Genomic DNA, 16079 nt, shown 5'->3' with positions numbered 1-16079 from the left:
CTTTTCAGCACAATTCAAATATATTTCATTTCTAATGGAAGAATAAAAGTGATTCTCATGTCATGGACTATTGACCATTAGAGGTTTACATAATAGGACCACCCTTTTTCTTATATTTCTTTTACATGCAAGTTACAACAACCCCACTTGGATTATAACACATATTATCAGAGTGAATATGTAAAGCAGATTATACTAATTATAAGTGAAATGAATGCCACAACAAAACTCAATATTCCTATATTCCATTCCATGCCATGCTCAAGTCATGCAACAATCACTTGTGCACTTCTCATCTCAACGCCCTTTAGGGTTCATGATCTGTGAGAAAACAGCACTAGGTGTCAAACCCTCTGAGTCTTCACTAGCCAGGCTGCGACCACCGATGCTCATGCTCATCCCGCTGCTCCTAGAATCAGTTATGTTACCATCATACCCCAGGGATGCATTCGGATCTTTCTTCCCTTTACAGGTTCCTTCATAGCTCCCCTCGTCCATGTCCATTTCACCAATTCCCTTCCCACTCTCTTCTGCACTCTCCTGCAGCTGCAAGGCAAACTCAAGGTTCCACAGCACATCACCCATAGATGGTCTCTCGATTCCCTCATCAGCCACGCACTTCATTGCTGTCTCGGCAAACTTTTTGAAACATTCCGGTGTTATCTTCCCTTTCAGATAAGGATCCATAATCTGATCTAGGATGCCTTTCTTGTGACAATGTGCAGCCCACTCTGCAAGGCTCACTTGCTCCTTCGGCAGTGTAGGATTCAATGCTGGACGTGCACACAGGATCTCAAAGAGGACAACCCCGAAAGAGTAAACATCAGACTTATCAGTTAGCTGCTGTCGTCTGAAATACTCGGGATCCAAATAGCCAAAGCTACCCTTCACGACAGTGCTCACATGAGTATGATCCAATGTGGGGCCAGTTTTTGATAATCCAAAATCAGAAACTTTTGCCACCCACTTCTCATCGAGAAGAATGTTTGTTGTCTTCACATCCCGGTGAATGATAGTGTGCTTGGCACCAGTGTGGAGATAGTGCAAACCGCGAGCAGCCCCAATGCATATTTCCAGCCTTTGCTTCCAAGGAAGAGGTGGCTTTTTTGTTTTGTATAGATGTTCACGCAATGTTCCATGAGCCATATAATCATAAACTAGGATCATTTCACAATTCTCTTCACAGTAACCAATCAACGAAACAAGGTGGCGGTGTCGAAGTTTTGAAAGCATTTCAATCTCAGTCTGGAACTCATGCACACCTTGCTCAGATAGCGGATTGCCACGCTTGATTGCAACTTTAGTTGTCCCGCCATCAATTTCTCCTTTGTAAACTTTGCCAAAACCTCCCACCCCAAGGACTAAAGCCTCATCAAAGTTTTTTGTGGCAGATTTGATCTCGGCAAATGAGAAATGCCGGCAAAGGTTTGAAGGGAGGGATGAAGCATAGCTCCCTGTAGTATTTGTCTTTGCTGAACCTGCAGAGTGTGAATTTCCGTACAATGAAAGAGGAAGCCATCCTGATGGACCATCACTCGGGCTCGTATAATTTCCATGCCTTCGACGACGTGATGCAGTAACAACACAGAAACCAATAACAAGAGCTAGAACCAGTCCACCACTGACCCCCCCAGCGATAATTGCTTTCTGGTTCTTCAAATGACCTTGGCTAGATGGCAAAGCCAATGATGGATTAACTACATTCTGTTTTGGACCAGGGGTTGGATTGGGCCCTGCTAGATTGCTTTTTGGGTCACTTATCTTGAATATCTCCACACCATTTAAGAGTGCATCATAATACTGGGGCTTGCTACTTGGGTCTGGATGCAATGCAAGCCATAGATCCTGCTGTGAATTCCCTCCAGGAACGATGACCACATAATCCCTAAACACAGGAACATCAACTTCATCTGCCAGCGCAATCACATCAACACCTTGCTCGGCAGTTTGGTTGTTAAGGAAGACATCAAACACTCTCTGATTAACCTTAGTAATGTTATCCGTAAACTCACAGAAATGTAGCCTAACCAAGTAAGAGAATCCAGAGTCAACACTGAACAACCAGGTTAAATTATAATTATAGTTCACTTGAGCATTTGGCCCCATGGATCTAGCAGTGGTGTACACATCTTGTGGTGCAATATACCTCGGCATGGTACCATAATCGATTGTCACATTCGGATCCGCAGCTCCTGAAACTCCATGTGCAGCCCCAAAAAGGTAGGGCTGGTCATCATACCAAGACCTAAACAGACCTGTATCACCAGAAGGCGAGATATCGTTTCCACCCACATTCAGCCGGTAAATATTCTCGAGAGTTGTGCTGTTATCGATAGTGAACTGTGAGTTCTGCCCCACAATCGTTATCCCATCGGTGTTACTATAAATATCAGGCATTGACAAAACCTCAATCCCATTGACAAACGCATACGCATTGGAAGGGGTCGAACCGAGACTAAATGTCAAGTTCAAGCGGTCACCATCTACATTGATGGAATACTCCTTAACAATAAAGGCGTAATTCATAGCTTCACTTGTTTGAGCAGCACTGAAATTCTTAAGAAGAGTATAAGAACCAGATGTGACGGAAAACAAAGCATTGCTCGAATTCCGGTCATCATATGAATTAGCATAGAAATACAACCTAACAAATTTCCGACCGGCTACGACCGGGAAACTATAGGTAAAGTTAGAGCGGAAAACCCGGGCGGTCAAGTAAGGAACTTCGGGGACCGCGGGATCTTGCGTGGCAGCTCGGGAAATGACGGAATTCCCAGTTCCGACCAGAAACTTGGACCCAAAATCCGGAGTCCATTTCCGATTATCGTTGTCGGTAAGCTCTGATTTTTCGCCGCAATTTAGGAGGATTTTCTCAGTTGGTACATAATCAGCAGCTAAGACAAGTTGAAACAACAGCAACAGCAAGGACAAAAAAATTATAACAGACATCGGAAAGGAGGGATCAACTGAGTTCCTCATGAGTTCATAATGCGGGATCCGAGACAGAAAAAGAAAAGACTTAATATTTGAGCAGCAATGAAAAAATGAATGCAAGCCCAGAATTCCTTAGCTAAAAGAGTGTAAAGATTTGAGATCCAAGGGACAAGCTAGCAACCTCAAAAGGCAACCCCCCAAAAAAAAGAGTTGGTCGTCAAATACCGTGTAAATGAAGAGAGTTTCAAGCCATTTTACCTTTTCTGGAAGCCGAAGAAAGAAAGAAACTGAGTGAGTGAAATGGGAGAAGATGGTAAGGAAGAGATATTAGGTCATATTTTGTTTAATAATTGGAGAAAGAAAGATAGTAGGTGAGTGAACCAACATTTGAGTTATGGTGTGTATCTGAAATGGGAAGTTCGTAGTGCTACAACCTACAGCTAGGCAGCTGGCGGAGGTGATGAAAACACATGTGGAAAGGACAAGAACAGCCTTGAACGCGTTTAAATATTACAGATGAGGGTTTGAAGATCGGATGAGAGTGAGATAAGATCAGATACATTGATTGATTGAGTTTTTTTGTAAGGCGCTCTTTTCTACAGTTTTTCCCTTTCCGTTGCCAACTTGTTTGTATGTGCATAGATCATGCACCTCAGCTGTGATCCATTTGCATTTTCATTGCAATTAATGCATTTTTCTTTTTTTTTGGTGAGACATTATTCATGCGTTATATTTAATTTTTCCCATGTACTTTGTAAGATTATCATTAATAATAGTATTACCGAAATTTCCTTTCAAAAAATATTATTATTGAAATTTTATAATTCAAAGAAATATAGAATCAACCAGAGGTAAGAACAAAAAAAATAAAAAATATTCAACTTTCACATTAGCATCTAATAAGTTTGTACATACCTTCTATTTATAGAGCTTCAAAAATCATAAGTTACAAAATATTAAGGACCAATATTAAGCTACTCTATAAGTAATTTAGGGTTATAAAATAATAAATTTAGGGGTTATGGACATTCATTTTTTAAGGGTTACAATAGGATAAATTTGGGGGTATGGACATCCATTTATCATTGGATTTACAACACTCCCCCTTGGATGTCCATCAATGAAATGTGTCTCATTAAAACCTTATTAGGAAAAACTATGGGATAAAAACTTAATGAAGGAAAAAGAGTGCACAATCTCCTATTACAAGTTGTCTCATTAAAAACCTTTACCAAGAAAACCTAGTGGGACAAAACCTTAGTTAAAAGGAAAGAGTACAACAGTGTTTTAGACTCCCCCTAATGGCAACATCACATTACATATTTGAGTCGACACATTCAATCTTGTATACTAGTCTTTTAAACATTGTGATTGGCAATGTCTTTGATGTAACCACCCTTTAATTGAGCTATACATGTTGTATTATCTTCGTATAAGATAGTTGACATCTTTTCCTGTAAAGACAGATTGCATATCTTCTAAATATGCTGGGTCAATAACCTTAGCCAAACACATTCTCAGCTTGCCTCATGCATTGCAATTATTTTTGTATGATTTGAAGAGACAATAGTTAATGTCTTCTTTATTGAACGTGATGATATGACAATACCTCCACATTTAAATAAATATCCCATTTAAGATCAACTTTTATGTGGATCCAATAAATATCCAATATCAGCATAACTGACTAATAAGGATTTTGAATCATTTGAATAAAATAATCTCATATCCATGGTTCTTTTGAGATATCCGAATACATGTTTAATTCCATACCAATTTCTACGTGTTGGAGAAGAACGAAATCTTGCTAACAAGTTTACAATGAAAGTTATATCAAGTCTTATATTATTTGCAACATACATCAATGCCTCTATGGCACTTAGATATGGTACTTCAGGACTAAGAAACTTTTCATCATTCTCACAAGGAATAAATTGATCTTTATTCACATCTAATGATCGTACAACCATTGAGATACTCATTGGATGTGCTTTATCCATGTAAAATTTCTTTAAGATCTTTTTCATGTAAGTTGATTAATGGACATGAATTTTATCTTTTAAATGTTCGATTTGCAGGCCAAGACAAACAATTGTTTTTCCAAGATATTTCATCTCAAATTCTTTTTTTAAACAATTTACTGCATTTTGAAGCTCTTTAGGAGTTCCAATAATATTTATATCATCAACATAAACAGAAGTGATCACAAAATTTGATCTAGACCTTTTTATAAAAACACATGAACAAATTGGATCATTTTTTATCGAGCAATTTTTTTGGGGAACTCTATATCCATCTGAGATTTTAAATCCTTCGGGGATTTTTATATAAATTTCACTACCAAACTAATAAGATATCTAAATGTGATTGCATGTACCACATGAGAGTATGTCTCTTACTAATTAATGTCTTTAAGAAAATCCTTGTACTACAAGTCGTGTTTTATATCTTATGACTTCATTTTTCTCATTTCGCTTTCATATAAATGTCCATTTATATCCTCATGTTTAGAAAATTCAATTATGCTTGAATTGCGTATTTCTATTTTGGTTAACCTTTTCTATTTTACATTCACAAAAGATTTAACCTTAGGATTCTCATTTTCTTTTGCTATTTCAATAGTAACATTATAAGCAAAATTATTATCGACAACTATATTTTTTCGGTTCCATATTTTTCTTGTATTGACATAACTTATCGAGATATATTTATTTTTATAATTTTCATTTTCACTTTCATGTACCTGAATCTCTTCTTGAGTTTTATAATTAGTTATGTCATGGGTCTCTTCAGGAACCCCTACCTCCACTATATGACCATCTTGAATGTTTGCTCATTTCCTTTTACGAGGATTTTTATCTTTGGAACCAACTTGTCTTCCACACTTCAAGCATGGATTACTTTCTTTTGTATTAACAGTTTGCCTTATTGGGACATCAATTCATATTGGAGCATTTTCAACTGGTATGTGAGATGTTGTAATTCTCTTTAGGTTAGTAAATAAATCTAACTGTTGATTTGTAAAATTAATTACTAGCTGAACTTCTGGTTCATATTGCTTTGTATGAGGATCTTAGACAATGATAATTCATTTCAAGTACTTTATACATCCAAATTTGTATTCTCTCCCTTTAATGTTGGGAATGTTGTTTCATCAAAGTGGTAATCAACAAATCGTGTAGTAAATAAATCTCTAGTTAATGGTTCAACATACTTAATTATAGAAGGAGATTCATAACCAATATATATTCCTAACCTCGTTTGAGGACCCATCTTTGTGCGTTGTGGTGGAGAAATTAGAACATATATCGTACATCCAAAAATTCTAGGATGAGAAATATTTAGTTCCTGACCAAAAGTCAATTGTAATAGGGAGTATTTATAACTTATAAGCTTGATACATACAACATGTAAATCAACACAATCTCATGTTGAAATAGGAAGCTTTGTTCTCATAAGTAATGGTTTAGCTATTAGTTGAAGGCGTTTGATAAATGATCCAGCTAAACCATCTTACGTGTGAGCATGAGTTACAGGATGTTCAACTTTTATCCCAATTGACATAAAATAATTATTGAAAGTTTCGGACGCAAACTCACCAGCATTAGCAAGATGAATTTTTTTAATTGCATAATCTAAAATTAATCATTTAAACAAGCAATCTCGGAAATGACAGATTGCGAGTTGATAACCATGTAACTATTTTGTAGATGCATCTACCAAAATCATATAATATCAAAATCATCCACATAGTGGATGAATGGACCCATATTCATTTCAGAAATGCAAAACATTAAATCTCAACTTTAGCTAATGCGTTTGTAATAATCAATTATCATTGAGAACAAACAATACATGAGAATTCTTTAAATTAAAGAAACTTATGGTTCTTTAATGAATATCCATATGTATTCTCAATTAATTTTCGATCATATATAATCCAAGATGGTTTAATTGGTCACACCAAGTAGTAAATGTATTTGTATCAAGAAACTTCTAGTTTACTTTAACATACTTTTCAATTGTACTAATAATGTAAATATAAATTTTGACAATTGATAATTTTATTGTCATTCTTTTACTTTGTATCCACATATAAGCAATATTGTGACATTTACTTCTAGAAATGTCTACATTGATGTGAAATCCATAATGTCATTAACTCAATAAAAGAAACATAATTTGCAAACAATTATTTGTTATATTTACTTCAAGGAATATGTCAAAAAATTTAAATGTCCAAATTAACTTTAATGATCAAAATTGATTATAAAATTTGTTATATTTATTGCAAACATTCACTTCAAGGAATGTGAAAAAATAATTCGAGCAATAATGTAAGCATATATCATATTTTTACCAATAAAATTATATAGATATCATTCGTTTGAGGATTGATTAATTAGTATAAATCATTGATCATTATATTCTAAGAATGAACATGTAACAACATTTCGAATCATCCATCTTATTTTTTTATCTATTCGTCAATAATGACAATAAGTTTCATTTTTATAATTATTATGTATTGCTACATTCACTTTGGGGAATGGAGCAAACCAATGGAACGAATAACTTATTATCTTGTTTAGCCGTAAGAAGGCATGTGATCAATTCGGAATACTTAAAAAACCTTTTCACAAGAGTTTTGCATCTTTAATTAACTAGAAAGAAATAGTCAAGTCATGCATGGAGTTTATTGTAAATCAAACGTATGGATAAAACTGACATCTAAAATATTAAACTTGATAAAATGTTAGTGCTAGCAAAAATTTCATAAACCATTATAGACATACATGAAATTTACTTCAAAATAATACATTTCATGTTCACTAAAACCTTTCCATTTATAATAATTGTCCATATCGTTTCTCTAAATAATTAACAAATGGAATAATATAAAGTGTATGAACTACCTTTAACATCTCTACAAAAGTAACAAGTTTGTTAGGGTTGTACAGTTGGAAAAATAAAAGGCATTTACAAAATCAAACCACACAACCTTTTTTTATGCTTCTTATCAAACAAAAATCAGTTAATACAAACAAGGTCCATAGAAATGCCAATGGTTAAATTAATGTATTAATTCTTATTTTAAATTTATAAAATGTTTTTAACCAAAATAATTCAAGAATTAAAAATGACAACTATACTTGAAATTCTATATTAGAATCGACCCAAAAATCAATTTAGACATTCTTCAAAATTTGTCATTAAAATGACTTTAAACAAACAATATGTTTGATGTGAAATAGTATTTAATTGTTTGGTGTGAAAGAATTTTGATCTTATTAATATATGTAATAACTTTAATCATTCTTGATTAAGAGAATTTTAAACAATATCAAAATCCAAAAACATATGATGTCTAGAATTTAGAAAAGTTATATATATAATTAAAAGCATCAAATAAACATATAAAATAACTAGTTTAATGATGACTAAGAACCGATGTAATGTCGCATATTATGATGAACCTTAGGCCTTGATTAATAAAAAGACCGATAATATTATGAATCATGATTTAAAATTGATCAATTTATAACATTAAAATTAATCTATCACCATTCGATATAATTACCAAGTAATTATCAAATAGCATATATTAAGAAAAATATTTTTTTATGAACAAAATACAAGTACATATAAGCATGTAATGTGATAAGTGAAATTTACCTTAATTTCTTTTTTCTCTGAAAGTTTTAATAGCACTTTCTTGTTCAACGTTGAATCTTGATGATTTTATAAAAAAGTAATCAAACTCAAAACTCATCGATAGAAAACTTTTATTTCAAAATAACTTATATGATACTAAGACACCCCAATGTCAAGAGCACCAAATCAAAATCCATACAAATAATAAATCTTTCACCATCCATCTAAGATCATAAAAATAAAATAAGTTAATCAAAACAATTATAATTGATCATGAATTAGCTAAAAAAACCAAATATGAAACATTAAATAAAAGAAACTTCCAAGAAAAACTTTGCATCTTGTCGTCTAAGATCTTGGAAATAATATAGGTAATTTTGATCATCGATAAAAGAACTATCACTTTGAGAAAGATCATGATAATAAACATTCTCAATAGTAAAATAATACAATTATTTATACCAAATTTATGGAATAATAATTTGTAAAACAAACATTGGCATAGAGAGAAATAATCAAAACAATAACTTAAAACAAATTGAAATAATGAAATTTCTTTTAGTAACGTTTAAAAATTGGTGAATAAACCAAAATAGTTTAGAAAAGAAGAAAAATTGATTTGTATGCTTTGAATATTTCTCTTTCTATAAAAATATGATGAACAAATTAAAACAAGGATGAAAATATGTATACTGTATATAGTTCAACAAGAGATTTGCGAGCAAGTTATATTAATCGCAATGACATGAACTTCACTATGAACTTGTAGAGGCTCGTATAACGTGTTATAAAACTTAAAAGAAATATAGAATGAACAAGAAAAAGAACAGAAGATGAAAGGATAATTCAACTTTTTTAATATCCCAAAAATTGGGTTAAAAGAAATTGGGTTAAAAAAACCAAGAGTAGTTATGTCTTGAGTTTGAGTTAAGATTGTGAATTGTGGCAAGTGAATTAATCTGGTCTAATGGCTAAGCGTTGTGTTTGTGTGTGCGAGGTTCTGGGTTTGAATAATTTTTCTTGAATTTTTGCTACTTTTAGCTAAACCCCTATTCTTGAGCATCTGGTATATATATTATTTTTGCTCAATTAATGACAATAATGAGCCTATTGGTCCAATGGTTAAGCTTACGTATACCTTTTGATCTTGTGTTTGAATCTCTACGAAAGCAATAAGAAAACATTTTTTATACTACATGTGAGTTGGTTTTTATTTTTATTTTAAAATGAATTAGACTTCCCAAATCGTTGTTCGGATCAAACATACTGTGGGGTCTGTGTGATTTGAAACAAGTTATAAAACTTAATTTCTGATGATCTGTTGATGTATAATCATTTATTTGTACGTATGTCTGACAAGATATAAGCTAAGTAAGCATGATCTGTTAGCGTATAATATGTTTTTGTTTAGGACATGTTTAAGGTATGAGATTTATTCAGGTATGATCTGTGCTCTGTTAATTTCGATGGTTCGTTTTGTGTTACCTTGTTGGTTGTGAACATGTGACATCCGAATAAGTTGTTGTGGTTGATATTGATTCTATTATGTTACCATGCATGTGACTTCATGACAAATCTGTCATGATTCATTAAAGATTTGATCAATTTGTTCTACAAAACATGGATTCTCAAGCCTTCTGTTTCTGTTATTGTATGACGGCATGTCCTACATGTTTGTCATTCTGATTTTGAATATACTTGCCATGACACATTGCATGAGGTTTGGGATGATGTGAAAGAATGAGGTTTCTAGTAGTTTAATGTCTACATTATCTGGTGGTTTTCAAAATTGAAAACTCTGAAAAGATTTTCCGCTGCAAATTAATTAAATTCGTAAGTGTGTTTGTAATTGAGCAATTAGTTTTAATGGTTGGTTGCCAGATTCTAGTTGCTAAATATGTACTAAAAATAGTTTTTCGAACGAGTCGGTGTAATTTCTCCAAATTCAGTCATACCTTCTAGGCCAGGTTTGGGGCGTTACAACTTTCACATTGGCATCCAATAAGCTTGTATATGTCCTCTATTTATAGGGTTTCAAAAACCATAAGTTACAAAATATTAAGAACCAATATTAAAGTACCTTATAAATGATTTAGGGGTTATAAGATAATGAAATTAAGGGTTATGAACGTTCATCTTTTAAGGGTTACAATAGGATAAATTTGGGGGGTTAAGAACATGCATTTATCAATGGATTTACAATAAATTTAATATTATTTAGGGCTAGTTTAGGAATGCTTCTCAAAAGTGGTTTTGGGACAAAAAAGTACTTTTAGGACAAAAGCATTTCTAAACAAGCTATTTAAAAAAAAAGTACTTCTCCCAAGCCAAAAATTGGCCAAAAGCACTTTTTTTTAGAAGCTGAAAATTTTAGCTTCTTCCCAAAAGTTCTTTTTCCCAAAATTTTTTTAAGAAGCATTCTTAAACTAGGCCTTAGTATATTATTAATGTCGAAACCAACTTTTATTTTTGGAAAAAAACAAAAATTAGTTGTCGATTAAAATTGGAAAAATTGGGAGTCGCCACCAATATTTTATTAAGGTGTGATTGGGTCACCTAAAAACGACTTTGGTCTACGAATTTTAGAAAAACGGGACCGAGAGTCGGTTACGTATGAGGAAGGATTAGCACCCTCATTACGCCCAAAAATTGGTACCTAGTTAATTAATTAATGTCTTAATGTCGAAAATTTGAAGAATATAATCCTTAGCAAAAACTTAAAAAACGTTACGTATTAAGACCCTTTTCATTTCAAAGAAAGAAAATCCCACACCCAATGCGTTAGGGCACGACATTATAATTTCCTCAAAAATGAATTAGGCCAAAATACTCGTATAATAAAAATTTAAAAGAATATCCATTTATTCAAGATTTAAGAAATCGCGGCCCAATACGTTAGGGCACAATTCCTCCAAAATCCCAAACTCGGAATATTTCCTTTATTATTTTTTAGAAAAAAAAATCTTCATTTCGAGAAATTAATGCGTCACATCCAATACGTTAGGACACAATGTGTTGAATTCCCAATAATGAGTTCTTATTTTTTGATTAAAGAGAAATGCTCGATTGTTAGATTTAACGAAGAAAATCGGAACCCAATACGTTAGGGCTCAATTTCCTTGAAAATCTTAAATACAAGCATTCTCTCAATTTTGAAAAGTTTGAAATCGAGTAAAAAAATGATGTGATGCTACATTAAATATACAATGCAATAATAAATATTACAATGGCATAGAAATAATATAAATAAATGAATAAATAAAATCAATATACATAATAAAAATAATCACATACAAAATATCAAATAAATGATCAAAATAAAAACAATTCTTTTAACATATAAACGAAAACATGAATTAATAATCGAATGAAGAAAGTAAACAAAATATAAAGAATAAAAGGCACATAATATATGCATTGAAATTAAAAGTCATACACATAATTTACATATGAAATCTTGGGCTATGAAGCTTATACATATATAATACATGATGCATTTATGAAAATAAAGGAAAAAAATATAAATTATAAAGTATATAAAAAATACATACATTTTCATTTTTAAAATAAATATATTCATATATATGTATAAATAAATAAAATTGGTTAAAATATTAATATGTATACATACATATATATACTAAAATAAATATATACATATAGATTATAAAAAATAATTACATATAAAAAAATAAAAAATAATTACATTATTAAAATTAATTAATTTTAAGATAAATAAAAAAACTAAATTGAACTGCCAATAAAAATCTGGGGTAAATCCGTAAATAAATAAAGCCCAAAGGACTAGATTAAATGCTCGAATTATATAGAGGGGCTGGAAGGGAAATTTTCCCTTCTCTAAAACGACATCGTTCTATAGGGACCAAATTAAAATTAAAAAATAAATTAAAGGCGAATTTAAAAAAATAAAATAAACTTGATTATAAAAATATTAAAAGGCGGAGGGGTAAAGAGGGGCTAAAAGCACAATTTACCCCTCCGTATAAAAACGCGCGGATCTTGAGGTGGATTGGGTCGGATCCGGGTCAGGTACTCAAAACGACGCCGTTTTGGGCGTCTGGGGGCTCTCCAAAACGATAGCATTTTGGTACCTTATAAAAATCCCCCAACTCACCAAAAAAAAATCATTTTAAGCCCCTTTTAAAAAAAAACTAAAAAACTTTTCCCAAAAACTCTCCTCCTCCATTCGTCCAGCCAGGGGTCCGGTCATCGGCCAGTCACCGGCCGTCGATCTCCGGCGCTAGCACCGCCGTCTGCGGTGGCCGAAAAAGGGGAAAAATCCCTTCTTGGCCTTTCCAACCCTTTAAACCCCAAATCTGGGTTCAAATCTTTTGAAATATGGCCGAAAAAGCCCCAAACTTCGAGAAACTCTTCGGCTTCCGACCGTCTATCCTCGGAGACGGTTACCTCAACCGCTTGCGGCGTTTCAGAAGCGAATCAAGGTGAGTCTCTTTACCTTTTATCTCGTTTTATATCAGTATATAATAAAACAATAAAAAAGAAAATAAATAGTAAAACGAAAATGTATATCAACCTTTGGTTCCTGTTTACTCTCTGTTTGTTGTGAAAATACTTGTTTCTTTTATTGATTTTCGGATCCCTATTACAGTGTATTGGTGGCTTTTTATAGCCGAATGAAACAATTAAAAGAAGAAACAAATCTGTTTCTTTATTTGATCTTCGAATCTTTGATTGTGTTTCCTTTTTTTGTTTTTTTCCTTGATGTGCAGGTATGAAATCGAGGGAGATTCGGAAGGCAATGTCTGGTTTGCGGCGCTGTTGATCTTGAGAAACCCTAGGGTTTCTGATTTTGTTTTGGGCCATTTGTTTTGGGCCACCGTCTTTTAGTTTATTTCAGTTTGGGCCATATAGGCCCACTTGTAATTTGGACTGCTTTATTTTCTTCATCTAAGCCGGGTAAAATTGAGGTATTACAGCTGCCCCTCTTTGCTCATTATCGTGTGACGAAAACGGAGCAAAGACTTTAAAAATGCCCAATTTTGCTCGGTCGTGTTGGACTTAGTACTCTTCTTCTTCGAGTAGCCTCATTCTCTCCTATTGTATCTTTAGAAGTATAGGCACTAGTGCTTCAATCTACTCTTCTGCAACTTCAGGGAGATAAGACTTGCGATCTGCTCTCTGTAACTTCAAAGAGATAAGGTCCAAGGTTTTAATCCGCTCAACTGCAACTTCAGGGGATAGGATTATCGCTTTAACCTGCTCCACTGCAACTTCAGGGAGATAAGATTTGCAATCTTCAGTCTGCCTCACTGCAACTTCAGGAAGATAAGACTTGCTTACTTAGTCTGCTCCACTGCAACTTTAGGGAGATAAGACCAGATGCGATCTGCTCTCTGCAACTTCAGAGAGATAAGATCCAAGGTTTTAATCTGCTCCACTGTAATTTCAGGGAGATAGGATTATCGGCTCTAATCTGCTCCACTGCAACTTCAGGGAGATAAGATTTGCCATCTTCAGTCTGCCTCACTGCAACTTCAGGAGGATAAGACTTGCTTGCTTAGTCTGCTCCACTGTAACTTCAGGGAGATAAGACTAGATGCGATCTGCTCTCTGCAACTTCAGAGAGATAAGATCTGTGATTTAATCCACTCTACTGCAATTTCAGGGAGATAGGATTATCGACTCCAATCTACTCCACTGCAACTTCAGGGAGATAATATTTGCCATCTTCAGTCTGCCTCACTGCAACTTCAGGAGGATAAGACTTGCTTGCTTAGTCTGCTCCACTGCAACTTCAGAGAGATAAAACTAGATGCGATCTGCTCTCTGCAACTTCAGAGAGATAAGATCTGTGATTTAATCCACTCCACTGCAACTTCAGGGAGATAAGATTTGCTGGCTACCGATCTGTTCTCTAGGGAACATGACCTGTAAAAATCTATTCTATGAACTTAATTATGCCTAGCGATTAGGATGTTATGATCAAAATGAATTCAATGCTCCTAACTAGACATGTATGAATGACATTTGAATGAATGCAGAATGTCATTTTTCGAGAATTATCACTCAAGTTATCATTTAAAGTTTATTAAGGTTTTGTTGTTGACGCCTTTTGCTTGGCTGACATCACCAGAGAAACACTCAATCAAATTGCCCCCCATTGTGAACTTCAAAGCTCAATCTACTAGGATGCAGAACTTGTACCATCCTCATTCCACTATAACCCAATGGTAGGAAAATTTGACTCTTCTCAATCCTCTCTTATTGTAATTCAAGTATGCAGATCATGAAACTCTTTTACACCATTCCCAGCGTGTCCTACCAAATGTTCATGCATAAATGAAGGATTTTCTTTCCAGAGGGAACTTCTTCCTACTCAATCAAGACTTCTTGCCATCTCATTCGATGTTTAGACAACCCAATTCGAAAAAGCAGTCTTAATTTAGACTTTTAAACTTGGTGCATTCTAAACAATAGTCCTGCTTCAGGTTACTAAATTATTTAAAAATTCCCAGAGTAATACATAGAACTTTTTTGTGAAAATTTATTAGTCCATCAATCATTATTCTAATGCACATGCTTGCACAAAGATCAAGATACTGACTAAGGAATGAATTAATTCAAGGGATAACTCGAATAATAGAAAAATAATTTATTAATAACAAGTGTCTTGAAGAGAAAAAGGTATTCAAGATCATCAAAGAATGAAGTAAGAACAAACAAACTTGGTACAAGTAATATGAAGACTAGGTGCCTTGGATATCACCGCTTGAACTTCTCCGTGCAAACCAAGAATCATTCTAAATTTAACATGTTTTTAGGGGATCTACAGTACTTTGTTGATGCCCCAAGACGTCGTATATCCTTTTCTTGTTGACTTAAGTGTGGCAGGATCACCATATGCCCCAATCTGACAGTGTTTGAGCCGCCCTTCTCGGGTTTTCAACTCAAACCCCTTTGGTCTCAAGGCGCCCTTTTCGGGTTTTCACCTTGGCCTCTCCCCCTTTTTTTTAGGAAACTAGAGCGCCTTTCGCGAGTTTTCACTTTGATTCCTCCTTTCCTTCAAGTGAAATATTTCTTGACCGAATCTGAATTTAAAGGATTCGGAAGATTTTTGCCATCCATTTCACTCAAAATCAAAGCGCCTCCAAAAAAAGCCTTTTTCACAACATAAGGTCCTTACCAGTTTGACATCCATTTCCCTCTGAAATCTTTTTGTAAAGGGAAGATCTTTTTCAAAACCAAATCCCCCTCATGAAATTCTCTGGGACGAACCTTTTTATTATAAGCTCGCATCATTCGCTTCTGATACATTTAACCATGACGAATAGCTTTTAGTCTTTTCTCTTCAATCAGGTTCAACTGATCATACCGATATTCGATCCATTCGACCTCATCCAACTTTAGCTCAGCCAATACCAGGAGAGAAGGAATTTCAACCTCAATAGGTAAAACTGCCTCCATTCCATAAACCAAAGAAAAAGGTGTTGCCCCAGTAGAAGTCCTAA

General features: G+C 33.9%; 1 protein-coding gene across 1 annotated transcript; it reads right to left on the bottom strand.

The window, feature by feature from the left end:
- Window positions 1-84: 84 nt before the first annotated feature.
- Window positions 85-3473, bottom strand: LOC105776187 (receptor-like protein kinase FERONIA). The gene has a single exon (XM_012598713.2). It carries the CDS (start codon window positions 2977-2979, stop codon window positions 298-300), a length of 2682 nt encoding a protein of 893 aa, XP_012454167.2. The 5' UTR covers window positions 2980-3473; the 3' UTR covers window positions 85-297.
- Window positions 3474-16079: the final 12606 nt, after the last annotated feature.

This window comes from Gossypium raimondii, chromosome 10, assembly GCF_025698545.1.
Source record: "Gossypium raimondii isolate GPD5lz chromosome 10, ASM2569854v1, whole genome shotgun sequence".
Lineage (NCBI taxonomy): Eukaryota > Viridiplantae > Streptophyta > Magnoliopsida > Malvales > Malvaceae > Gossypium > Gossypium raimondii.
The sequence above is the reverse complement of the archived record's forward strand: the minus strand, read 5'-3'. Positions and strand labels throughout refer to the sequence as shown.

Bases quoted from the DNA above. Each gene is read 5' to 3' on its own strand.
- LOC105776187 (XM_012598713.2), bottom strand. From the start codon at position 2,979: ATGAGGAACTCAGTTGATCCCTCCTTTCCGATGTCTGTTATAATTTTT.